A 27,943-nucleotide genomic window follows, 5' to 3' on the forward strand; every position below is an offset into this window, starting at 1 on the left:
TGTTGGCATTTTAAATGTTAACCATCAGAATAAAAAAAATACCAATCATCAACAGAATGAATTGACTTTTCCAGGTCCCATTGAGAAAGATAGCTCACCTCCAGCTGGACCCTAGAAAGAGTATGGATGGCTCCATGTCTTTGAACTTTCTGAATCTCAGTGAACACATATGCATGAAGTTATCAGAGCAGAAGTAAAAGATATCGTGTATGGGAGTATGTGCCGAATGTGCAGGTATCATAAAATGTGATTGCGAGGCCTCTCCAGCTCGTGTTTTCCTTGGGCATCATTGCAGGTGTGAGTGGAGCAATCTCAGGGAGGGTGAGGAGTGACCAGCCTGTCTGTCACTGAGGCTCTGAACAAAAAACAACCTGAATGCATCAGTATGTAGCAGGAAGAGCGCCCTATGTACAGACACTATCTCCAATACTAAGCCATCCTCCCTTGGAACAGTGAAAAGGGAGGGCACATAGTGTCTAAAGTTAATATTCTTATCAGGTCTTTTTGAAACTCCTCTTCAATGATGAAGCTATTTCTCATGGTCATGTCAGCTGAGAGCAGCAGGCAGGGAAAAAGACTATCTCTGACCCCTTCATTCAGAGTTAGCATTTTAAAAGTTTATAACAGTCCCAATTTTACTTTTTATTTTACACTCAGAAGTTAAATGCACATATACAAATGTGATTAGGCAGTGTATCTCAGTATCATATGCAAGCTATTTCATTTGCTTTGAAACACATCAGTGGTAATTGTTTTGGTACTCAATTTTGATTGATGGTATTATGATATAATACAGGTTTTCCCATGTTTTTTCACTGAACATTGACTCATGAGGTCCATCGGTGAAGGTTGTCCTTGAACATGCCCTTGGTGCATTGCTTTTCATCTGAGAAGCAAAGTCTATTATGAGTCAATCCAACCTTTGATGATTGCAGGAACAGTGAACCAGTTCATGGGAAACAAGGATAACAAAACAAGAATGATTGGCTTTCATTTAAAAAAAATATGGATTATTATATTTTTGCCCCCCTCCCAAATTTTTTTAAAGGAATCGTTTGGCTTATTTATAAGCACAAATTAATTTTCCTCTTTATAAATTGACAAGACCTATGCCAGTTCCATTCCACACATCATTCAGATCATGAATGACAGCAATCAAATCTGGAGAACATCCTTCAGCAGCTTCATTCAGGTTGGGGATTAGTAATTTGACAGCTATGTTATCTTGCATCTGGTGGAACGAACTATGCAGAAGTGTCAACAAACTGATGGTAAATGAATATAAAGCCATCATTGCTGGTAGCTAAACTGAAACATGCAAAATTAAGTTAGTATCCGATCTCAATGACAGCTCCGGATATGTTAAACAGCATAAGCTGGTTTTAGCCATTTATAATGTGACTCCAATGACAGTAGAGAGGGGTCAGCCATGGGAATGGATCTAAAGCTGGCATACACCATACCATGACTCGTGTTTGACCAAAATTTTCGATCTCATGATGCATGTTAGAGTTGCTGTGCTTTCAGGTTTGTCAAGATTTCTCTGCCACATTGAGTAAATGAGTAAGTGAAGAGAGATAGCCAAATCAGCTCAACCAGATCGGCTTTAAAATGGTCAGATGAGCTCACATCTCCAAGATTTTGATCTTGCACAGTTTACGCAAAGCAATAAGTTGATTTCAGAAACTCCAGTTACATGCAAACAATATACAATCCATACAATAAAACAGAGATGTAAAAATCAGGTTGGCAGCACTGTCGCCTCACAGCAAGAAAGTTCCAGATTCAATTCCCTTTTGTGTGGAGTTTCTATGTTCTCCACTGTCTACTTGGGTTCTCTCCGGGTTCTCCGACTTCCTTCTACCTCCAAAAACGTGCAACTTTGGTGAATTGGTCACTAACTACTGTATCTCGAGGTATGAGCATGAGTTATTAGTTTTGCGAGGTTCTGTGATGAGCGTCTTACCCAGGGTGTACCAGCAAACACATGACCTGCAAGACGCCTTGTAACGAGACGATTGAAATAATGCCGTCTACAAGAAATTGGATGAACAGATGTAAAAGTCAAAAAGCCACATCAAGTCATGTATCAATATGTGTTCATTCAAATCAAATCTTTATTGAATCTTGTCCATAACCAGAAAGGTTGACCTTGGACAGCAATCAATTTTACACATACAATGCGAACATTTGGGTTTCGGTCTGACAAGAAAACCGTACAGGTACAATACATTAAAATGGTAAACTACGGACAGAGAGGTGCATAAAGCAGGTGCAACAATGTGCAGATAGTGAGGTCTGCACACTGTTAGGCTCCCAGAAATAGAAATAGAGAGCATTTCAATCTGATAGATCTCAAAACTCATAGTTTTTCTACTAAATCAAGAAAATACCCTCTTGAATTTTACAAGATAAAAATCCATGGTAGCAGTAAATCACATATTCCTCATAAAATCGAACTATTTGCTCAGTAAATATTAGAAAAATGGCTCTCAACCATGTTTTAGCCTTGAGGATTATATCTGATTGTAAAGACGGCATTTGATACCTAACAATATAAAAAACCGTGCGCTATTCAAGGGTCAAAAGTGTATTTGTGCTGTAACTCCAGTAGCCAGCAGGTTGTTTTGTCATCTGGAAACTTGGGTCATCGTTGTACCAGTGGCACATAAAACGAACAAGACAAAGTCTTAAAATGCCTTCGGGGAACAGAATCCAGATCAGTGAGTCGAGACAGATGCCATGCCTCCTCGACCAGTATATGCCTTGACATACACTAATGACCACTCTTCATGTTGCTGCCGCTGCTTCATTTGTCATACAGGATAACATTCAGGCCAAAGGTTACTCTGTGAATGCTAATTACTGTGCTGGTTATATATACATGGTCACGTGGACCATAGTTTGTGTGTGACAGTGACACTCCTGTAATAGACCCATCTCAAAATATTTCGGAATCACACAGTGGACATGTAGCTCTCCACATTTTTATTTTTAGGGAATGTTAATGTGAACTGAATTTGAACAGCATGTCAGTCAAACATGCACCATGTGCAGACATTCAAATACAACCATATACAATAAAGATCACGTGACTAACACGTTGAGGCATTTACATTCCCACCAGCAACACCCCACACGCATGCACGCACGCACACACACACACACACACACACACACACACACACACACACACACACACACACACACACACAAAACATACCATGCAAGACATCTCTCATCGGATCAGTGACCAACAAATAAACGCGGGCAGCATACTGTGAGCTCCAGAAGGGAAGCTAGCCGACATATAGTGCACGTGTGTTTGTGTGTGTGTGTGTATGTGTGTGTGTGTGTGTGTGTGTGTGTGTGTGTGTGTGTGTGTGTGTGTGTGTGTGTGTGTGTGTGTGTGTGTCAAGTCGGTCTAGCATACAGTGCTTTTATTGGCTAAACAGGAAAGACGGAGTCAATCAGTGGAGCATCAACAGCAGCTGGAGGGCGATCCCAACATGCAGTCCATCTGCGTCACATGACAAGACCATCTCGACTTTTGTGTTTGTATGTGTGTGTGTGTTTATTCTTATTTTATGCATGTTTACAGACACCACCATCAACAGGAATAGTAATCTGTGCCAGGCCAGCTCTGGCCTCAGGCCCAGGCAGTTCCTTGACGTTCCATCCCGATGTTTTGGGTGCAGAGTGGAAGTGATCATGGTAGTTGATGGTACTTTGATTTATGCCCTATGACTCATACTGATAACACAAGAGCCCTGGAGCAGACAGATTCAGAATGAAACCGTCAAGTTGGTGTTTATACTGTTGCTCTTTCTGCATTGATGATGTTTAGAAGACCTTCAGGAAGTCAAATGAAGACCTTTTATTATTTTCTGTGCACAACTTAGGTTTATCTTTTCTAGGCTTTAACGATAGTAGGGTTTGAGTGTAAATATTAATCATACCTCAACTCCTGAGAACAACAGAAATCTGCCTGTGGCACCAGACAGTGAAAGCCCAACATAGTGAAGCATTTTGGAATGGATTCTGCTTTACATTGTTCTCTTTGTAGATGAAAATGTCTCAGTCAGGTTTGATTCTACATTCTAAAACAGTCTGAAATAATTAAACTGCTCCCATTCAGATTAGCTGACAGACTTAATGACACCTAAAGCATAACCAAACAAACAATAAATCTTGCTGATTCTTTGTACTCGTCATCACCTGGATCATCAACTCAAACTATAGCACACATGTAATTTATTACCCGCTGACTCTCTGGTTACTGCCAACCTGGAATGTAAAATGCAAGAACATGGATAAGCATTTGCAATATTCTTATAATCTCATGATATGGTTGACTAATTTATTTTGCCTCACACTATTTGAACAAAAAATGTACCTTATCATTGTGACAGTGCAGTACCTGTCAATTTACTATGATAATGAATCAACTTCGTACTGGTTTCCTGTATTCACATCAGGATTTTCTATGGTCCAGTTACACAGCAACTTAAATAAATTTAAAAGCAAACAAGGCAGTCAGAGACTGCAATATCCCACGACTTACCCTGCCCTACTTTCACGACTTTGACTAGTGCAAAGACTAGTGCATATGGAGAAGGCCAGTGTGAGTAAGACCATAGATCATAGGTCTCACACTAGATTTCGCCCTCGTCTTCCTATCTTATCCGGTTCCTGAGAGTACAAAAGTTGAAATTTGACCTTGTCCTAGCTTTATCAAGGTCAAGTTCATCATCTCATTTTCATCCCCTTTGCTGCCCGAGTAATCTGTTTTTTGTTTCATCTTTCTATCCGTAACGGTTGCGAAGATATTTGCTGGACATACTAGCGGATGAACAGATGGGTGAACACACGAACGCTGACAATTACAAAACATCAGTGCTTTGAAGCGGGATGTAATTATGAAATCAATGTATTAATGAAGCAAATAATCAATGTTATGTTTTGATAACCAAAAGCATAATTCATAAAACAGAGGATGAAAAAGGTTTTAGAGGTGCAAGAAAATAATAATTTACTGGAAGTCTAAATATAGAGTGCCAGATATGTCTTTAAAAATTCAGAAATGCCTTGAGTTTGCTGTGGTTTGGCAATGTCCCTTTTTTTGTGTGCTGTAATCAGACTTCAGCTCCACAAATCTCTTTGCAGCTTCCAGATGTAATAAAAACTCTTCCTGCGTGGCATGAGTCCTGACTAAATGATTTAGGAGTTGAGGTTTCTGGTTGTTGTTGCTCTGAGCATCTCAAGATCACTACCACCAGTATTGACACTGTAGCACATCATTGTTACCACTGGCAACAGGAACTGATATTCTACGTTAGACTGTGGTCGGCTGGACCGGTCAAGATAGGCCAAACTTAACCACAGCATGACTTCCAGCTCCTTTTTCATACAGCTACATGTCCTAAGATAAAGGCCTGTGCAGCAGTCATGTGTATTGCATTTAAACCATTCCTGAAGGTATCCTGTTCTTATCAGGGGTCAGATAAGCTCACTTCACAGGCTTTCACTTCTCCTGAGTTTCCACCAGGACTCGCTCATCGTTCTCAGCGCTGATTACAAACACGGATGAATCAGGAGTCGAGCAGGGAGTTTGCCAGTCAACTGAAACCTTCTCGAGGCTACAGTAGTAGCAAAGTCGGTTGTGTGTTCTTCAGATATTTGAAACGAATGAGACAACCTTGACATTCCTGATGGGGAGTAAGCTATTCAGACTTCAGGCTCACATTAAAATCTGTCTTTGGCCTGGTGAAACTCAACAGAAGAAAACAGCGTCTGCAAACAACAGGAAAAGTGTGTCCTCATCTCAATACCCCTGATCCACAGGCTGGTCCACCGGCTCACCATTAGGTCTAACGCACGTCTTCATTGGGTTCTTTGAGCTAATTGTCTTGAACTTGGGAGGCCGAATAAGGGGGCGACTGCTAAAATCGGATTTGGAGACTCACCTTGGCTTAGCCGTCTGAGGACCCCTCCTTCTACATCAAGCCTCCAGAGGACCCCCTCCCCAGTCACCGCCTCCTGTCCGAGCCCTGCAGGCATATCAGGCTGACAGCTCTTGAGCTAGATACTGGCAGCACAACAGAGCACTAATAATTGGCCCCTATTCATTTTTCAGAGATAATCCTCAGATAGGTTGAGCCTTTTTTGTTCCTCATGTCATTTTTTCACTAATGTTTACACAAGGTATGTATCGGTTTCTCCTCCTCCTGAAGCTTTTGCTCTGGCTGCAGGGCTGTATACCCAGTATGTGTGCTTTAACGTGCGTCTGAGGGGTCTGCTCATCCAGTGTGGCTGCTAAAGCTCAGGACCTGAAGTCACAAAGGCCTTGTGAATGTCTGAGTCACAGACAACTGTCAGCATTCAATGGGTCGGATTAAGTCGGAGCGTAGAACTGAGCGCACCCTGACATGTTGACATGTTCTACTAAGTGCATTTCAAGGTGGATTTAGCCTGTTTGCTCCATTGTGGAGGGACGGAGGAGACACAATTGCTAAATGGGACTGACTATTCTTCAGATGGCGGGTGAACTTTACTCCTGCTGTCTGGGTTAGGACTAACGCCAACCTCATTCTCAGGGTGAGTGAGGCTGCTGTGGATCCTCAGGAGGTTCAGGGGTTTCAGAGAGCTCTGCCCTTAACCAAACAAACACAGTGGAATTTCTGCTATTGTTGGTGCAGTGGGTTGAGTGACAGGGCTGCATAGCAGAGCTGCCTGTCAGCAGAATGACTCTGGGTCAAACCACCTTCTGTGACACTGCTCAATATTAAGACCATAGTGTTATCCCAGCATAAACCTGTGCAGATCCAGAGGTAGATGTTTACACTGACACCATCAGTGATTCGATAAATTTGTTTTTGACAACCTGATTATGATGTTAAAATGTGTGAAAATGTACCACCTTAATCAAATAAAGTTGGCAGAATTCAAAAGAGAACACAAATATTTGCGAAGCCTTTCAGAACCCTTTAGTGAGCTTTTTTCCCAGGTCTTGTCTAGACTGTAGTCAGGCCGGTTTCTTCTACTACGAACACTGTTTTAACATGTGCAGAATGTGGCTTGGCATCATCCTACTGCAATATAAAAGGACGTCTCTGAAGCAGACAGCATGTGTTGGTCCAAATATGTGACTGCATTGATGGCACCTTCACATACATACAAGTTACTCCCATAGCTCCATGGTTTTTAACTTTTCACTGGTAACATTGAACTGGTCATTTGGATGTTTTTGTTCCTGGAAGACACAATGTCCAGGACTTCCAAAAACAGTGTGAAATGTGGACTCATCACACCACAGAATAGTTTCCACTTTGCATCGGTTCATCTCAGATGAGCCTGAGCTCAGGGAAGTCTGTGATGTTTGACGATGTTAATCACATAGAGACACAAAGACATAAATAGACAATCTAGACTTTATTATTACGTGTATATAAATTGCCTTTTCAATATTTTTGTGGCTCATAAATTGAGAGGTAAGGCCATCTTTGGTTGCAGTTCTATTGACTGTACACATGAACACAATGCTGATCTTTTAATCAAATTCTAATTAGAACATTGAACCAGTCCTTAGAGTACTTAACAGTTGAAGCTTTAATGCTTGCATTCACCTGTGATTGTTTGCTTGTATACAAAATATCTCAAGAAGTTTCTGAAAGATTTCAGGTTTTTGCACATTGTGACCTGGATGTCAAATTATAAAAAAGAAGAATATTTATTATTCATGAATATAAACTGTGGTAAAACAAAAAGTCCAAGTGTTCCCACAGCCACTTCTACATCGCCACTTTTTTTTATGGTATAGTGATGATTTTTTTTCTTCTTAGTGTTCTATGCCAGAACAATATACGCCTGTCGTTAGAGAAGGTATGTGCTCTCTGAGTGCTTCTAGTTTGGTTTCTATAACACAGCTATCAGTTTCACCTTCTCTCACTATGTGTAATGTTTTGTTTATAGAAAAAGAAGACAGCCCAGTTAAAAGAAACTCTTCACACACACACACACACACACACACACACGGAATGCTGACGTGTACACATTAATGTATGTGAACGCACAATACAGACACGAGTAAGCATGCAGTCATTTATGAAGCACACAGGACACAGCCAGTTGGTGTCATTACTTTAATGGTCATTACTTTACATATAAATTATGTAATACAAAGCTTTAATGGAAAATTACACTTCTCTATTTATAAATACAAACGTTGTCAGTTAGGTGACATCAGGCCTGCGCTCCCCAGTTCTGGGTTTTAGTGCAGGTCATCATGAGCTAACCGACCTGAAAGTTGAACCCTGACCCCTGTTGGACACCACTGAGGCTAACTGGAAAAGTCTTTGGCCTGGAGTGACTGATCGACAACCACAAACAGACATCATTCATCCCAGAAGGACACACTGTGGAACGCTGCAGAGTGACCGTTTCATTTCATGTGAGAAGCTAAACTGTGTGTGAAATAAAGGAGCAGGAGAGAAAAAGCAGGAGGGAAGCAGAGAGCAAAAAGCAAACAGACATTACAGTTACACCGATGGCCTCTATAACTTCCCTCACGTTGCCTTGGGCCCCCCAGGGTCTCTGAAGTGGCTCGTTAAGCACAGGAACATAGAATCAATTACCCTGGGCAAACACGCTGCTACCGCTCAGCATTGTGTTGGTTGGCTGCTCGGGCTGGCTCCGTCTGTCCCCTGGCCATCCATCCCCCGCTCCGCCCTGTGCCCCCCCAGGCCCCTGCCGTGCAGCGCTGTGGCATGTGAGCTCCCCGTGCTCCGAGTGATAGAGTCAAGCTGTTCCTGCTGAGCGGAGGTCAGGGTCCTTCAGTCAGCACCTCGGCCCTGAACAGAGCACACAGGAATCCCCCTTCCCTCCCTAACTAGGGTTGAAACTCAGCTCTCTCTCCTTTGGCACAGGTCCAAATAAATCCGGTACTGCTCTCTCTCTTTTTCTTCTCTCCATCTCCTGGCACACTGTCACTGCCCTCATCAAAATCATTAATCAGACTAGGCAGATTAGAATAAAAAAAAAAAAACTATTTAAAAAATACACTCAACAGGGCCCTGAGGGCGCCAATTTCAACAGCAACCCACCTACGGTCCTCTTCCTCCCTCATCCTCGACTTCATAAAACCAAGCTGTCCAGTACAAGAAGTATGCTGGACCGTGAACACTTTGGCAAACTGTGGGGTCTACTGCTGCTTTATTGATATAAACAACTTGCCTTATCTTAGAGGGTGATGACTCTTTAGGCCGAACCTGCCATCCATGTAAATACACACAGATAAACCTTATCAGTTTGGCACTAATAAAAGCCTTCTCCTTTTAAACTTCTTCAAAAGCACATATCTTTTATAGGGATTAAACGGATTAAATGTGCAACCAGAAAGTTTTAAGGCTTATGTTTGATCCACTGACTATTTTCTGCTGTCTCCTTTCTTGGCTTGGAAAAAGGGTGTGGAACTGGAGGGTAACAGTGCCACCTTTGGGCGAAACTGAGTACTACATTTAAAACAGAGCTCCATTAGGCTCCCCACACCAACATAACTTTTGTGTAGTTCTGCTGTATTCATTCATGCGTTTGGGAAGGAGAAGAGCATGGTAGGAAAATTAAGAGGTCTGTTGGGCCGTAAACAAGCCGGCGCCCCCGGCCAGGTCTGAACTGTCTGACTGACAGGCGGCCCACCGACTGTTTGTGTGTGTCCATGGGAATAGGGCGGTGCCGATGCAGTGACAGCACTGGGGCTATCCATCAGTGTCATGGGGAGGGCTTGTGGGGGTGTATGGTATGTGTCACCTCCAAGACTAATGGACAGGAAGTACAGCCGGAGAAACAACAATATTTGCAGAATATATATATTGAGAAAAACGTTAGGGCTCGGACTACGGTTCTCATACGACTTCAACAAAACAATGAGTGCCGATCTTAATCCTGATTGATGAGACTGTTTATTTAAAAGACGCTCGGTCTGCCGCAAAACTCTCACTAACCTGATCTACAGCCCTGTGCTTTCAGAACCTACGCCCACAACCCGCGTGTATGTGGAATCATCACCTAGTGACCACGTGGTGAGCAGTGACCTGGACGGAGGAGAAGGAGAAAGAGCGGAATAAAGAGAAGCTAACTTCTGATCCTGCGTGCTGATTAGTGTTCAGAGACCGAGGTGCTTAACCTCAGCAGCCGGTGACGGTGGCATCCAACCCCGAGCGCTTCGTGATGTGGACCTTTACCAGCTCCTCGGCAGAGGTTGGGTGGATGCCAACTGTCTGCAGCAGATGGGAGTATGTTGCTTCACACCTAAAGTACATACATGCAGAAAGGCAATGAGGGTTTACATATCTTCCTTTAATAAGCCTCGCAAATCATCCATTGGTTTTCTATCGGTTTTCTACTATATGATGTGCAGCATCTTGTAAGGTATTAATATAGCATTCTTAGAAAATTTTAAATGGTTTCAAACATTTTAATTGTTGGACTTTAAGAAATACTAGCAGCATGACAACAACTCATAGCTGACAAATATATTAATTTCTGACACCTCTGACTTTGAGAGTTAAAACACATCACCTCTGTTTGAAAGCCTGTGCCTTTTGACATAAAGAAAAAGAAAACCTTGCCCTTAAATAAAACACAGGGTTTACTAAACTTACTGGAAGCCCAAAGCAAAGCCCTGGGTGACTTCACCAGCATTTGGACCGGTGAAGTGTAGACCCAGGATCCTCTGGTCTCCGCTTCGCTCACATACCACCTAAGGAGGAACAAAAATGAGCTAAAGTAAAAGGAGGTGTTGGACGCTCTTTTTAAATGTGTCTCAAGGCTTGTTTGATTTGGAATAATTGAGTCAGTTCCCAAAGCAGCAGTCTAACCCCATCGACCCCGCTGCAGGAGGCCCTGCTGCTCCTGTCCTTCAAAATACACACACACAAATAGTGTCTGACACAAATATATTACACAGAGAACCAAACTGCACAGATAATTAATTTAACAACTGCTCAGGAGTGCCTAAAATCATCTCTGTGGTGTAACCCTACCTTCAAGTAACACTGGCTGGCATCGCGCTCTGCTACAGTGAACTCCAGAGGCTTGTAGTATGCGTGGTAGACCTGCACACAGGAATAGGACACATCATATCACACTGCAGATCTGGACACACAATCATTTAAGTAAAGTAAGGAAAATATTCTTGCTGGACCAAAAATTTCACTGGTACTGTTTGAAGAGATTTTTAAAAAATGAAACACGAACCTCAGTTCTGATCATCTATGCTCATCACATTTACTTAATCTTCTGCTAATCCAAACTTTACAGCGCTGAATTTACTAAATGTGCAAACAAAAACAAGGAGGCAGTACCCAGTAATGACGATAACATCTGTGTGTTCAGTTTGAAAAGTGATATATTGACTTCTTCTGGAAAAACCTCACACAGACTGTAAACTATAGAAAATAAAGGTCTGCAGAAGAAATTGCAAGTAAAAACGGATTATTAAAATGAAAAGACTTGAATGTCCCTCAACCTGTAGCTTTTGTAATAATGACCATGTCTGACTTGGATATCTACCTCTATCTAATGATACAAGTAAAATAGTAAAGATATCTGCTTGTTTGGTAATGACTGAATTAAAAGTCTTCCCTGGAAATGTATGCTTTTTAATTCTACAAGCCGACGTGTTGACACAAGTCATAAGGGCCATGCAGCTGTCGGGGGCCGGAGCCACAACTCCTCCTCAGATCTCAGCGCTCCTGTCATCGCCACATACACGCCTCAATCAGGCCTCCTGCTCGCCTGCCAGTCACAGCGAGGAGCCTCCACTCACCAGCTACACCTTACTTCAGTGGTCTCATGCAGGTGTTGGCTAACATCTGGCACGCTGCACGGACGCGAGCAAGCAAAATACAAAGCTAATTGCTATTGCATTGTGTGCATGTGTCAATGTTTGTTCGTGGGTTATGGAGCAACGTGTGTTTTGTGCAGTTTGATGGCAGCAAAAGGACAACAACACTTCCTGTGTGTCTTTGTGGGTGTGTGGCATTAGTTTATAATACAGTTACATTAGCTAAAGTAGTTCTACCTCAGTCTGTTACAAACCACTATGATGCAATTCACTCTTGTATAAATTAATAAGCTTATTTTATTTTGTTCATGTTGAGTTTAAATTATGATTCAATACATTTTGGGAATTAAAATACATCTCTTTGCTTTATATGTCCACAAAAAAACAACATTTCAATTAATTTCCCAGTAATATATTTGGTGGGAAATTGAATTGCATATGAAGCAACTACTTAAATGTCCTGATTGTCTCTTTTGTTAGAACCTGAACTGATGTTCAGCTTGACAGCAGGTGGAGGTTTGCAGCTTCCAGCCACATCATAGTGACACGTCCACCACAGCGCTCTCACCTCTATGCCATCTTTCCCGTTCCTCCTCTCAGCCTCCTCCTCAGACAGGCCAACACAGCCGTATTCCAGGGGGGTGAACACAGTGGTGGGCACCTGACACACACACACACACACACACACACACACACACACACACACACACACACACACACACACACACACACACACACGCACACGCACACACGCACACACGCACACACGCACATTTTTTGAACAGTCTCTCATGAACCATGGCGTAATGAATACTTTTAATTTCTTGGAGGAAGTGCACAAAATAATTGTATATGCCAAACCTATTTCTTTGGCATCAGAATATTAAAGACGTATCATTACATCGGTCTTAATAATACCTCTGGCCCCATGTGAATAAGAAGATACTCATCACTGTAATAAACCTCCATTAAGAGTTAAACATAGGATGAGGAAGAGTAATTATGACATTGATGACATTTTGGACAGTGCTGCCTGTTTATGTCATGACTCATCCAGAGGAGAAGCCCGAAGAACAGAGATGTGTTGTGATGGTTAGAATTAGGCACAAGTTGAGCAGAAAACTATTGGTTAGAAAAGACACATACACACAAGCTGTGTTGACTCTCTCCGAGTGTGTTTTTGTGTCTTACATTGTCGTAGTTCATGAGTTCAGTGCTGCGACCGGCCAACCTGTGGGCGAGGAGTTTTCCTGCTTTTATAGCGGTTGGGGTCAATTCAGGACGACCCTAAAACAAGAGACAAAGGAATTCAGAAAAATTCCCTCACCTAGACACATTCAAATCTAGATCCGAGAGTGACTCGGCTTTTTTAAGGATTGATAGTTGCTATAAGTAATAGAAGTTTAAACCATCCGACCATTTTTTTCTAACTAGCAGTCAGTCACTTGACACAAACACAGACGAGGTGCTGGTTTCGTCATTCCAAGCATCTAGTAAACTTCAAAAACAATCTGTTTTTACCTTAATTGTCGGCGCAAACAGACTAACACACAATAGAGGATGTATACACACACACACAGACACACACAACTGTCTTGTGCAGGAAACGGTAGGACTGCAGGGCAATTCTGAAAGAATGACTTCAACATGTTACACTATCACCACACATCCTGCTGCATGTATGTGGATGTTTGCTCTGGTATTCGTTCGTCATTCGTCATCGTAATGCATTTCTTGGCGCACTTTTCTAAGCCCAGAAAAAAAAAAAAGCATGAAGTGACATACCACTCACTTCAAAAAAATAAGCTTAAAAAAGTTGTGAAAAGCTGACAGATGGATTGACAAGGACGAGTCATCAAAGTGAGCTGTCAGTCAAAGAGAGAGAGACAGAGAGCATGTGTGTGTGTGTGGGTGTGTTTGTGTATCATGCAGCAAGGGAGTGAGGAAACACGCAGCAGCAACATGACAAGCAGCAGGTAGAACCAGTATTAACGTAGTTCAGCTTGGAGCAGGCGATAAAACCTCAAATAGTTCAGCCTAGTGCTCAGAGTGGTTACCATAGTGTGTATGTGCACAAGAGGTGATACACAACACAACGGGGGCTGAAAAAGGAAAAAGTCTTTGAGAAAGGAACTGTCAATTTTACAGTTGTTGCATATTTGCCTTAATCAACAAAATATTAACACTTTTAAAATCTTACCCACGGTTCCTGTGTTTTTATATTAAATTCAGACTAATTATTATGTGTTTATGTGTTATTATGTGTTCTCTTCTGGAATGTGTCTGCTGCCAGTCCGTTGACAATGCTTACCTCGCCAATGTCACCGAATGCATAGATGTTTGGCACAGAAGAGGATTCGTCGGCGCCCACGACTATTTTCCCCGTCTCTTTGTTGAGTTGCACTCCAAGCTTGTCCAGGCCCAGAGCTTTGGTTTCAGGGGCTCTGCCTGAGGTGAATGGAAGGAAACAACACGAGGAGAATATTACGTTACCACTCAGCAGGGACAGAGGCTCTCTGTACAGTGTTCATTACACTCGATGAGGGTTAAAGCCATTGAACACTGCTCAGGGAATGGTAGCGCCGGGTGGACGCAGCAAAGTGGAGCTTATCTTGACACTGTTCCTCACACCTCCTGCAGCATTCAGGACTGAACAATACAGCACATGACGCAGATGAATTAGGGTTGCAAGGGGTCAATTCATTCATGCAGCATCATCAGCTCAGTTTATGCTTAACTTTATCACCAATTTCTTAAAAACCAAGACTTCCACCAACCTCTGCTTACCTTTTGTCTAATTATTAAACACTATCTGGTTGACGCTGCGTGCTGACAAGACTGTGTCACCAGACTTACAATCTGTCCTCTGGTGACATGTCACTAAAAACCAAAACTGCTGCTGCCATGGTTACGAGACAAATAGAACACCAAAATCATCATGTTCTGCCCAACAGTAGAACCAACAAATAAAAAATATCTGACAATTCCTAAATTATAGAACATTTAATGAGAAATGAGAAAGAATAGGTTGTCCTCAATGATTAAAGCTACACAGACACAGAAGATGTTTGTCTTTCTTGACATACAAATAAAAATAATAGCCTAATAACTGATAAGTGTAGATCCCTAAATACCAATTGAAACCAGGTAGAAATGGAAAAAGAACTTTCCTAATTTGGATGTTTTCAACCCAGAACTACAACATCTGGCCAGAAAGAGCTCAAGAGGAGAAACTGATGAGCGGCGAGGGATCAGTATCCCATCAACCTCTGGGACACCCCAAGGTGTGATTTTTGACACTTCCTGGGGGACAGCTGACTGATGCTGTCGACACTGAGTCTCTATGGTGACGGTGCGTGGACCACAGACCCTGCTCCATAGCTCCTCACAACCTGCCTGGGTAGCATAATAAACACCCGGCCCTGAGCTACCCATGTAGATGCTATCGGACAGCAAAAACAACAAACCCCCAAGACTCTCTTTCCTGACTGGAGCCGAAGAACAACGTACCCCTCCTCTCCTCCGACCGGGGGGCTGCAGGGACCTGTCTGGTGCTCCACATAATGGGTGGCTGAAGGCGATGGAGAGCACGGAGGAGGAGGAGGGTGGAGGTGGAAATTAGCCAGTCATGACCGATTCAAGAGCAGCAACATAAACACACTGATAAACTGTCCACCAGTTGTTGTGAACCGTTGATTCAGAGTTTATATATAACGCACAAAGGTAAATACGGTTGGTCAAAATAAAGTGTGCTTCATGAATCGGAGTTTCAGTGGCATTTGTTTCCCATAATGGTCTACATCCTGTTAAGGTTTTAACTCCCTGATGAGAAAAAATTTCCCCAGTTAAAATATTGAATACATTCTTTGAAAGTATAATATTTCACCATCAGTTACTGCAAAACTATAATTAATAGTTGACAAGAAAACCTGTATCTGTAGGATCTGACTGGTGAGTATAGCCTTTCTTTTTCCAGATCTGGCCTTCCTGTGTGGAGCTGCAGCCTCTGCTGCTGCGCTGCAGCTGAGGCTGCAGCTCCATTGTGCGCCAAGGACACAACAACAGCAGGCGGCTGATAAGGGACTTGCTTTGACCCACACTCACTGTGGTCCAGCAGACAGGCCAGGCTGAACAAAACCTGTTGTGACATTAAGAGGAAGCCTCCAGTCTGCTAGGCTAATTAGTCACAACAAAACTCCAGGAATTGAAATGAGAGCTGGACACTTATCTGATGGATGAAATGGACAAAAACAAAAGGAGCCGTTACGTCAGGGATCTTACAGTCTGTCATTTTGGAACAAGAAAGATTTTAAAATGCAAATTGATGGTATGCTCACAGCCACAAAATACTGCAACATCTGTACTTCATAAATAAAAGATTCCAAAGAATGCAAGACATTTTAACAACTTATTGTATTAAATTCACCATGCAAATAATCGCTGTGCTTAAATGTATTGAATGAACCTCAGAGGTTCCATAAGAGCTGCAAATTCACCAAAAAGCTCAAATTAAAAACTACAAACAAGCAACAGGATGCAGCTACAGGTCATGTAGTTTGGTTAGGGTTACGGTGAGGGTTAGGGTTGGATAGGAATAGAAATAGGGTTAGGGTTTGACAGGGCAGACATTACTACATCTGAATCAAATGTGATGACAGATGTCACTTATTTTGTCCACAATGTCAATAATTTATACAAAACCTGATTAAATAACATGAATAAATGATATGGAAAGGTTTTTTTTTAAACATGGACTAACTTCTGCTTATTTAGTGATGTATTTTTTGTCAATACACTCTAATGAGCAACGACTGAAAACATTTCAGGGTAGCGTTTGATTGTAAAATGGAATATTTTTTAACAGCATATTAATGTGCAAAAAGCAAATAATGCTTTTGAATTGAACAATATAATACAGATGTTTTTTTGCCTGTCTGGTTACATCCCAGCAAAAAGTTTAATATTGAAGTAACAAATACCGTTTCCCACTAGCTGAAATAAACCACAGGGTGATACAGACTGGGACACAAACACAAACAGTGACTTACAAAACTGAGAGAGTCCTTTAACAAGACTAGGAAATGTTTTTAAATGAGTAATGCATCGTGTAGTTAGGAGGAAGACCAGTATGCCCACTGTCTGTAAGCAGACAGGAAGCGTGGAAATGTTGGGTTTCCTGTCGTGTTTCTGTCAGCACACCTGGACAGGGGAGCGGCCATGAAGCCAGGAAGGAGCAGGGGAAAGGTGGAGGGAGGCAAGGCTGTAAAGGAGGATGTAGCAGACATTACTGATACTGTCCTCCTGTCCCCTCTGGCCTTTAATAACTCCACAGAGGCCTGGGACCCTAGTGTAAGGTCACAAAAAAGGGAAGCAGCCTTGTACTCGTAACTTCTGTGTCTCACATCAAAGAGCAGAGTTCATGTTCGTACTGGTTCCCACTAAACTGTATGGGAACAAACAGACATGGATGTCGTCGGGTTCGCAAAGTTACAGCTAATAACACCAGGACGTTGCTTCAGGTGTTACGAAAACTTTGTGCAACATGCAGCAATGATCTGATACAAGACAAGGGAGCTTAAATTTGAGGTGATGCATTTTATATAAGATGTGATGGGAAAGACATAAAAGACGTTTGTAATACCTGATGTTTGATGCGTAGTGGACTGGAGCAGAAAATGATTTGTGCGCCTCGTTTTACGAGGTTCTCAGCATTTAGGGAAGACTGGTTGAACATAGGAAACATAAAGGCTGCAGACTCAGACACATGTGAGAGTCCCGCTGAAGCTCTCACTGGGGGCGTCGCTTTCAACAGCAGTTCCGTGAGGAGACGATGTGGGAATTGAGCCACAGGAGGGAAGAACAAATGTCATCTCAGCTGCAGGGTCACGCACATCCTTGTCGCTGTCACACGCACAGAGTGGGAGAGGACACCCCCACCACCACACTAAAATAAAGATACAGCCTAGTGGAGCGCACCGGGGAAAAGTCTATTGCTTTGTCTCTGAAACTGCTTGACACGAATAAACCAACAGTTCCAGGAGGACACTGCCTCCATTGTTACTCATGCCACTGGTGGAATGGGAGAAGTGAGATGACAGAGCAGAATGTGAACGGATGAGAAAGACGATGGTGATGGCGGACAGAGGGCTGCGGGCAGGAGTGGCAGTGACAGATGTCGGGGTTGGTTTCCACAGGGCAGGAAGGCCCAGAGAGAGAGAACAAAGAGGGGAATGTGGTGACCTGTGTCTGGGAGCATCCTGCCCTGCCCTGTACTCTCCAACCAGGGGACCAGAGAGCGGGTGGGTGATTAATACTTCCCCAGGCCGTTCCCATCATTCAGGCTTTATTACTTTGTTTTTGATTCTCTGCTATCTGCTGACACAATCTTCTACTGAGGATGACAATGAAACTGATGGTGGGAAGACGAGCAGTCACACCAGGAAGAATACTCAAATCAAAACAGGAGGTATTGAGCTGCGTTCATTCACATTATGTGGTTGACTGTTACCGCAGAGGGAAGGTGCATTCGTAAAACTTGTTCAAAGCAATCGCTTGATGACATATTTTACTCAAGCATCTGAGATAACTGCCGTCCATCTATTGGGAAACTCAAATCAAGACACAGGCCATAGGTTTTAAGCATATACAGTATTTCAAAAGAATAACGTTCTTCATACAGACTTTACTACTTTGTGATTTCTGTAACTTTAAGCCTGACTTCAAGCTTCTGGTCCAAAAGCTATGAATCAGGGGTGTCTCCCTCTCTTTCTTTCTAAACAACAACCCATAAATATTGAGCACAATTCCTAACTGTTCTAGTTCAGGGTTGCTTGAGATTTCAGTGAGTTGACATTCAGACATGACTCACCCACAGCCCACAACACCGAGTCATAGGTGCCGTTGTGTTCGTTGCCCGTGTGGGTGTCCATCCAAGTCACCTGAAGAGCACCTGAGGGGAGTCTGTCCACTCTCTTTGGGACACACTTCCATTCAAACTTGGTCCCATGTGCCTCCATGTAGTCTGTCACTAGACCTGCCATTTGCTGCCCCCCAAAAGAAGAGAATACCCACCTTCAACCACAACAAAAATCACAATCATAAAGGTGCAGAATATTCAAACGGTCATCCACATAGCAGTACCTGATCGAACCCCCGGAGGGCGATGCTGCGCACCATCACTGTTGTGTCTATGCCGATGCCTGTGAGGAAGCCTGCACACTCCAGAGCCACATCTGACGACCAGGTTAAGGATCATAAGATGATGTGTGTGTCCACCACACAAACAGACTGACATAATGGCATTACATGAAGGAAGCTCTTAGAGAAACTATCACAGGGTCGAAATGTAAAAGTGAGGATTGGTGACATATAAAGACAGATTGTTTTGATGCCGATCTACAGTATATGCTTATTACGTCCCGCGAAGGCGAATGTATTGTAATTGTCAGTGTTTGTGTGTTCATCCGTCCGTTCATCTGTTAGTCCACCAAGTATCTTTGCAACTGTTGCAGATAGAAAGATGAAACAAAAAGAACATTACGTGGGGGCCGAAGGGGTGAAAATGAGATGATGAGCTTGACCTGGAGAAAACCAGGTCAAGGTCAAATTTAAACTTTTTTGAACTCGGAACTGGATAAGATAGAAAGAAGAAGAAGGCCACTGTGAATAAGACCATAGATCAAAGCTAGTGCATTGATCTACCTTTGCTTTGATTTAAGATTTTGAATTCAGAGACTGCAACATCCCGTGACTTACCCTGACCTACCCTGAAAGTAGGTCAGGGTAAAATTTTGAATTCAGGGGTGTCGCGAGATGTTGCAGTCTCCGACTTTCTTGGTTCTAGTCGCTATTTGTTTCTCCACCTATTGGCGACAAGGATACAGCTGGCTCCAACAACAAGCCTGCAAAAAACAAAAAGTGACACAATTAAACAAACCAATAATGCAATAAAAATAAAAAACGTTTTGTCTTGTGTGGCTTTGGGCAAAAAAACCCAAAGCAAGTTTGAGGTAGAAAATGTTTGCTTTAAATCATAGAGGTGATGAATTACAAAACTTATCTCGCCCAAAGGGCTGCGAAGAGGTGTGAAGAAAATGTAGAAAACTGGGACACGAAAAGTACTGTAAGTGTGTGTGTGTGGTCCGGGTGAATCATACATCTAATCCAGGTCTGAGATCAGTGGCATTGAGGATACCTAATTGCCAGTGTTTAGGCTGATCCCTACAGACGTGATGTTCCATTTTCAGGGCTTACGTCAACACATCAGTCAGCTGAGTGACACCCGTCACCCGCATCGACGGGGCTCTTCTTACCCTTGTGTTTACCTCTCCATCCTGTTTCCCTCAGGTCAGCCCTACCCAAGAGCAGAGGCCACCTGGAGCACATCCTACCTCAGTCCATGTTAGCGCTAGACGCTAAAAGCCCTCATGCCCTTTTTTCTCTGAGTCTGCATCATGCATAGCTGCACTTAACACGTATTGTGATGCGGCTTAAGGAAGATTAAGCAAAGAGCTTTGGTTTTACTCTACACTTTCATCACTGAGAAACTGTCTCCTTTCCCTTAGCCCTCCTTCCTTCTCATTGTACCCTGGTCTAGAGTACAGCTGCAATACTTTTCCACCAAAAGATAATGCTATAAATTCTTTCCAATTTGACCCACTCAACAGTGGTGTCATGTAGAGGGCATGCAGGCAGGACACATTAGCAACAGCTAATAGTCATTCAGCTCCACATCACACTTCAGAATTGGTCTGATGCTTTATGATCTGTGAGGGAAATTATTAAAATAAGCTCCTACAGGTAATCAATGGCTGAAAAGCTTCTCCAGCTGCCTCACCAAAAACCGACTAATGTTCGACCAGGACAGCGAGATGCAATGAAGCATATAATATTATCAAATATAGGTATTCAGAATGAAAGTAAGAAAACAGGAGGATGTGTCAGTATCATATAGCACTGGACTCCCACTTGAAATGTAATGGATAAGGAGACATACGACATCTGAAAACATTAAACCAGCAGGAAGCTTAACTCGCGGCCTCAATGAACCCTAGACTCCAGGGGAAATCAGCGATTAATGAATCTATTCTCTGCTGACGTTTCTCTCAGGGTAAAGAAGCCTCTCTGAGGGTGTTCAGAGCCTGAAAGACACGGTGAGGCTGCCGTGTTCCGGGACCTTCTGTTACATGCAGGCTAAAGAGCCCTGTGAACATTTTGTTTCACTACAAATGCTGGGAAATTATGCTGCAGACATCTGTGCTGCTCCGCAACGAGCTGCTGAAAGGTACATCCAGGATGTGTGGTCCACAGCCAATATACAACTCAACACGGAGACAAAACAAAGCCTCACACTGCTCGTGCTCATTAAAGCTCCAGCCAAACCCATCAACCAGCATCCCACTGCTGGCACGTGTGCAGTGGTTTCTCCTGATAGCATGATGACGTGTGGTCAACTCTGGACTTCAAGCCTTGGGCAAAATCTGTCGCTCAGGTGTGTACGTGCTGCCAGACCCATTAGACGTCCATCACTCGACTGGAGCCCCTCCCGCAATGGCCCTGCAGATGGAAAAACAGCCTGTCGGACCTCACCTGTGCAGCTGGAGGCTAGGCTGCATGGCAGAGTCTCTGACTGCAGAGTGTGGTTTAGCTCCCTTATAGAGGACGGTAAAGCAAAGCATGACCCATCGCTCATCCCTTACAGCCTCAAGGAGGGGAAGAGGACTCAGCAAACCGACAGTGGTTCATCAAAAGACTTCCTGAGCCTATGTGATATAAAGTTTTGTTAAAAGCAACTGGGAGCCTCCTCTTGGGACAGTTGCAGAATATTCAATCTGAACTGCTGACTATGAATTATTTTGGATTGCCACCAAGTGGTCAAAAATTTGAAATGCACATGTTCCACAATGTATGTGCTTCATAGGAATAACATGTACTGGGGCGTTAAAAAATAAAAGATGATCTTTTCAGTTCTTCTCAGTTCTCAGCAGTGTACTGCACACCCATTACCAGAAATGTACAACTACTGGTCATCTGCCAAAACAGCGGAAAAGGAAACAGTCATAAACTACTAGAAGCTCCAGGTGCAGACAGCCTCCACATACGCATATATGAAGCTTGATTATCAGCTGAAGGATCAGAATCATTATTTCCGCTGATCTGTCACCGTAAAGCAAACAACCACCTCAACCCAGGTACGCCACAACCTCTAGTCACCGTCTGCAGGGCGTGCCAAGAGAAAACATCGAGGAGAGACCAATTAACAAGGTGATGACAGGGGCTAAATGACTAGATTAAAGGCCTTGTTCTGTAAAGGTAAGGATGCACGCCGCTAATCTGAATCATGAGGCGAAGACAAGCTGACAGGAAGGGAGAAAAACAAACTGCATGTCACTGATGAATGATGGCACACGTGACAGTGCGACTGGTCGGGCTGGTGACTACGGCGAGATAGAGTAAGGTATTAATGCTTCCTGTTACAGACTGCTGAACAGAGAACAGTCAGCATTGGAAGATCTTGAGGATTTTGGAACGAATATGGTTATTTTGACAATTTTAGTGAAAAATCAGAGACAACCAAGAAAATAGCCAAACGTCTGACATTCAGCAGGAGGAACAGACAAACGTACTTACAAAGCGTTATCATAGTGCAGACGGGGACTTATCTGTACCTTCAAATATCAGAGTGTGTGTGTGTGTGTGTGTGTGTGTGTGTGTGTGTGTGAGACCCTCACGTTTTACCAGGTGACTTTTTCAGCCAGAAGATGTCATCACTGGTGATGCCATGCTCTGTCGCTCCTGGAATCTGTAACACGATAAACCCGTGAACAGAACTATCATCAGTTTGCATCCTACTTCCTGTTACTTCCTGTTTGATGGAGATTAGTTTCTGTGTCACACAGTTTTAAATGCAATGTGTCTCTTCCTCATTTGTACACCTGATAATCAACCCAAACACAAACACTGGGAGAAGGATGATGATGATGAGATCACCTACATTTTTGGGGTACTTGGGTCGCCCCCCGGTGGCGATCACAATGTTCTTGGCAGTCAGAAGGGTCTGTGTGAGACAGAAGGGAAATGACATGTCACTTATTTATTAATATAGCTCAGAAAACAAGGAAATGTCAAACGAAATAAAGTGAACACAGAATTCTGCATCAAGCTGATGACTGAAATGGTCAGAAATACACAGAAATGCTAAGAAAATATGCACTGATATGAAATAATATAACTAAATATACTCTGGTTTCATCAGTTAGTAGCAGAAAAAAATGTAAAATCTAATCAAATGCAAAATTTATATGAAGCTCAATCAAAAATGTAAAAATGAAATGTGGCTGCAAATGTTATTTCATTGGCAAACAATGATTTTAAATGTCTGTGTAGGTTCTCAGTTATCTAGGTCTTGGTTATCCAAAGCTGTTTAAATCAATCCACTGAACATTAAGAAAGTTTCTTGAAACTATAAGAAACTTTCTTAAAGTTCAGTGGATTGATTTAAACAGCTTTGGAGTGATTGTAAATATGAATGCAAGGGATTGCTGTTTTTTTTCAAAAAAGGAACCAACATATTTTTAATGTTTTATTGACAAGTTTTACAGAATTATGCCGTGTTCTCCAGACATTTTTTTTTACATTTTGTAATTAAGTGACTCTTCTTTAGCGGTATAGCTTGACCCTAATGAGAGTCTTCAGTGGTTTATTGACAACCTGTCAATAAACCATGGAATGGAGATTTTCTTTGGGATCTAACACAGTATCTTTCACAGGTTTGTCAAATCTGACACTGAACTGAATGAGCAGCTTTGTCTGATCTTAGTTCAGTCTGAAGTGTTTTTAACTACAGTATATTCTTTTAGTATCTAGCAGTGAATTTTCTGTGAGCCCAAAACCATGTAGTATTTTTAAGCATTATGGATCATCAAATCTGGACTGTTTCTTGGCCTAAGATCACACTATGACATGTGGTCCACTTGATGTGGACACCATCTAGTCATTCAAGTGTTACAGCTTTTATCTATGACATCACAGGCACATGTCTTGCAATCAATTGAATCCCACAATGATATAGAACCCTTAAAATAAAATTGGGATCTATGTGATGATTGGGATCACAGCCAACATCTAACGGGTTAATCCCTGGGTTGTATTCTACGTATACAAAACCATTTCATTCAAATCAATTCATAGCATCTTCAGTAATCCTGCTAAAGGACAAACACTACAACCTCTCTACGCATTGAAGACCTTTAAGTGAATTAGCAGCCCACCTCTTTCCCTGCTTTAGACAGTCCTTTTATAGTGTGTTCATCCACCAGGCTTCCTTTCATATTCAGATACTTCACCTTCCTGTAACAAAGACCATAATCAGGTAGTTGCCAGTGGCGACACATTAACCTGCTCTCTTCTTTACTGGCAGCAGATGTAAAAAAGCATCACCTACTATCTGTGAAAACACATTTACTACTGATTACTGCTTTTTATGTTTCTACCGAGAACCCACTGGAGTGACGTGACAGCTTTGCTCTGTGGGTAACAACACTGCCGTATTGAAAGCCTCTCCGGGATAATTGCTCATTAAAAGGAAATGAAATCATTTATGAAGGAATCCAAGGAAACCAAGTCATTGGACTGAAAACATGTTTAGCACCTGTTTCCCCTCCAGCCAGCGAGTCTATCAACATGTGGTTGCTGACTCTAAATCCTTTAGCTGAGCAACAACACAAATGCACAGCCTTCAGCAACAGAAAAAAAAAAGACTCAATATAAATATAGTATTTTAATGGACCTTCTGTTTTCATGAAGAACTATTATCATGGGAAACTAAGAAAACTGAATTAAAGCAGAGGAGGAGAGGTGGGTGTAGAGGCAGGGTAGCTAACATACACATCACATCACATCATTACACCACAAATACACATTTTTCCTGACAAGATGGAAACATTTAGACCTTATAGGACATAAAGGAGAGTTACAGCAGCACATAAACCTAAAATGTAGCACATTAATTCCAGACAATAAACCAACTGTTAATTGAAGCATATATTCAACCAAATATATGTGAATAAAGCAAGCAGGCTGGTGTCACTTACTTGTCCTGCAGTTGAACTCTGTGGCCCCAGTTCAGAGACTTGATGTGGTTTTGAACAGCCTCTGTCATGGTGGCCCTGATAACACACCAGAGGTAACACTAAACAGACTTCAGTGCTGCATACCTGACAGAAGAGAGGCAATGCTACATGCTACAGCTATTCACTAGTAGAAAATAACCAGACACCATTTAAAGAAGGAAAATGATTCCACAGACATTGTATTGTTGGTTTATTGATAAAATATTCTGTTTATCAGCTGTTTGCACTGACCAAATCAGAACAGTTTAAATAGCTCAGGGCATAAGATTTTAGTGTTTTTCTTAGACATAAACACTGAATAATACTTTAACCGATTACTGTCCTTCGTCACATCTCTATTACTCTAGAATCCCTTTAGCTGCTGTGACCAGCTACAAACGCGATACATGTCCAGTCACCAGCTTCTGTCAGTCTTCACCCGTAAACAAAAATCCATGGTTCTGGAATATACCTGGTTTACATGCTGCAACTACCTTCTTCAAATACCAGAGATTTCAGTGGGCATCAAGCCAGATCATCTGTTGCAGTTTTCTATTCAAACAGTTGTGTGATTTGATGATTTCAAACAGCTGAAAAGAAGTTTATTTTGCAAATAAAACTAAATCAAAATGGGAGTTTAACAATTTTCCTTAAAACAGTATAGTTTAAAAATCTAAATAAATATTGAAAAGCTAGAATTGTAGCTAAACATTTATCCTACCAGGGAACCATTAAATATAATTTCCACATCACTCACAGTTTGGGTCTTATAATCTTTTAAACAGCTTGTATTCTGACATTTAAAGGACTTTATTGCCCACATTGGACTGGTGAACAGACTTTAAGGCCTTTCATAATAAGCAATAGCATCAATCACGTTGATAATAAATCATTCCTTTTCAAACCGTTGTCTTACTACATTACCGCCACTAGATGGTGCTATTTAACCACACAGAAACAGTAGTAGCAATATTAACTTTATTAATCCCTGAAGGAGGTTCCGCGAGGGAAATTGACATCACCGTTACACTACACATAGCACAGTAACCGCACAAAAAACACACAGAAAGAAGTACCAACACCCTTCAAGACATAAAATATAAAAAGTGGACATACCATAAAATATAACAAGGCAGTCACAGACTGTAACATCCCGCGATACCAATGAATACAAAATTTTACCTTGACCTTTCATAGGTCAGGGTAAAATTCCCTTCTCCCTCTCAGCTTCTTGTTCATCTTCAGTCATTCTCTGTCGAGCCTTCTTTAAATTCTCTGTCACCCTCTCCTTCTCAGCTTCTTGTTCTTCAGTCATTCTGAAGCTGAGATGATGAGGGGTGACCTACTTAAGATCAAAGCTAGTGCTCTGACCTACTGTCATTGATCAAAGCACTAGCATAAATAAGCATAAGTGGATATAGTGACATAAAAGTGTTCATTGTGACATTCATAGTAACATTAAACTGTGTTTAGAGGAAGAGAGTTTTGGTCTCCTTACCAGTCATGGCAGACTGGTCCTGGGATGTTCCAGCCATACTTCTTTGCATCTTTGACTGCAGTACCAAGTAGAGCAGCCTGGTGCATGAGCTTCTTAGGAATGCAGCCAACATTAACACATGTTCCACCAAGACCCCATTTAGTACCTGATTGGGAAAGCAGTGCCAAACAATTAAGTCTTTAAATTAAACAATAGAGTTTATGGACTGAACTAACACAGCAGGCACAAAAAGCTGTAATTTACCTTTAACAGATGGCTCCACATAATCTAGAACAGCAACTTTCTGCCCCTGCTGCGCTGCTGTAAACATGGAGGAAACATCTGCATTATTTGACAGTAGTGCACGTCTGCATGAGAATTAAGCAATTAGACGTGTCAAAAATTCTCACCTTCCTTGGAGCAGGCAAGGCCTCCTGAACCACCACCAATAACCACCAGGTCGTAGTCATACTTCCCTGCATCATTACACAACGCTGTAGTTAAAGTACAACTGGTGTGTTTATCTCAGAAAGTCACTGCTCTTCTGTGTGCTAACCTCTACAAAGCAACTTCATGACAGTCATTCATACCATGTAAGTTAAATGCATGTATTTATGAAGTGTGGAAAATAACTCTTGAATGAATCCAAGCCTATTTTTAAATAATAATTAACCGTACAGGTTATCACAGGACTGAAAGAATACGTGGTTCGTTTACACATCTTTTAGAAGTCCTATGTCGTATTTGAGCAGACCTTTATCCACGGGGTCAAGGTCAAAAGGTCTGCTTCTCAATACTTATGAAACGTTATGAAACGTTTCATATTTTGTCAGACATAAGGGCATTAATAAAACATAAAACTTTTCGCACTGTTTTGCTTATTGAACGCAGATGTTAACAGAACTGATTAAGATCAAGAGTGTTTTCCCGTTCTGCTTAGACCACTGTAGATAATGTAATTATCCCAACTTGTAACAAATACAGTAATTCTTGTACTATGGTACCAGGACTCCGAAATCAGTTCCATTTTCATGCTTTAGCGTTTTTTTTTTCTGAGTGTTATTTATTCTGGAGTCGCTGCAAATGACCCTAAATCACGTTTTACAAAGTCACATATATTCATGAACGTTTTTCTTATAATAAAAACATTTTTCGTCACATTTCGATATTTGCTTAACGCTTTTCCTCGTTGAACAGAAGTAGTTTAACGATGAGTCGTGTTCATTAAAGAGAAAAACGCGTTTTGATGAAGCTGACGTCATTTAAAGTGGAGACATGATGACAGCTAATAGCGGAGGGTAATGCGCCACCGGAAGTTAAATGTCTTCGCTCCGGGTTCTGAGGGCCCCTTCGTGCTAACAGGAAGACCTGCAACTGTTACCGCGTCCCGACTCGCAACGTGAACACGTGGTTTACCTGTCAGGTTTCTTGTCCAAACCCTCAAACAGCCACTTCTTTTCCACCGGTGCCTGCCCCGACAGAAGGCCGCCATGTTGTTATTAATGGAAGGACCCT

At 42.1% G+C, this 27,943-nt stretch overlaps 1 protein-coding gene across 2 annotated transcripts; it reads right to left on the bottom strand.

Annotated features, from left to right (window-relative positions):
* Positions 1-8,107: 8,107 nt before the first annotated feature.
* On the bottom strand, positions 8,108-27,939 carry txnrd2.2 (thioredoxin reductase 2, tandem duplicate 2). Of its 2 annotated transcripts, XR_011035030.1 has the most exons (18): positions 27,845-27,939; positions 26,839-26,904; positions 26,693-26,749; positions 26,450-26,594; positions 24,934-25,008; positions 24,112-24,190; positions 22,836-22,898; positions 22,573-22,643; positions 19,724-19,743; positions 18,983-19,074; positions 18,711-18,885; positions 14,154-14,290; positions 13,034-13,129; positions 12,411-12,503; positions 11,040-11,111; positions 10,659-10,756; positions 8,634-10,305; positions 8,108-8,462 (listed from the first exon to the last, which is right to left on the bottom strand). XR_011035030.1 is itself a non-coding variant. In XM_068310864.1 (17 exons), the coding sequence occupies exons 1-17, from the start codon at positions 27,918-27,920 to the stop codon at positions 10,182-10,184; spliced, it is 1,539 nt and encodes a 512-aa protein (XP_068166965.1). In that variant the 5' UTR covers positions 27,921-27,939; the 3' UTR covers positions 8,108-10,181. The 2 variants fall into 2 exon arrangements, 1 of the variants encoding a protein (XP_068166965.1); XM_068310864.1 differs by having other exon boundaries at positions 8,108-10,305.
* Between the last annotated feature and the right edge of the window lie 4 nt (positions 27,940-27,943).

Source organism: Antennarius striatus, chromosome 3 (assembly GCF_040054535.1).
Source record: "Antennarius striatus isolate MH-2024 chromosome 3, ASM4005453v1, whole genome shotgun sequence".
Classification (NCBI taxonomy): domain Eukaryota; kingdom Metazoa; phylum Chordata; class Actinopteri; order Lophiiformes; family Antennariidae; genus Antennarius; species Antennarius striatus.

What these genes read in the sequence shown, in the direction of transcription:
- txnrd2.2 (XM_068310864.1), bottom strand. Translation starts at nt 27,920, where the DNA reads ATGGCGGCCTTCTGTCGGGGCAGGCACCGGTGGAAAAGAAGTGGCTGT. An exon ending in GACCCAAGTACCCCAAAAAT is followed by an intron (nt 22,644 to 22,835) that starts GTAGGTGATCTC and finishes ATCGTGTTACAG; the next exon opens with ATTCCAGGAGCGACAGAGCA. An exon ending in CCCTCCGGGGGTTCGATCAG is followed by an intron (nt 18,886 to 18,982) that starts GTACTGCTATGT and finishes TTTGGGGGGCAG; the next exon opens with CAAATGGCAGGTCTAGTGAC.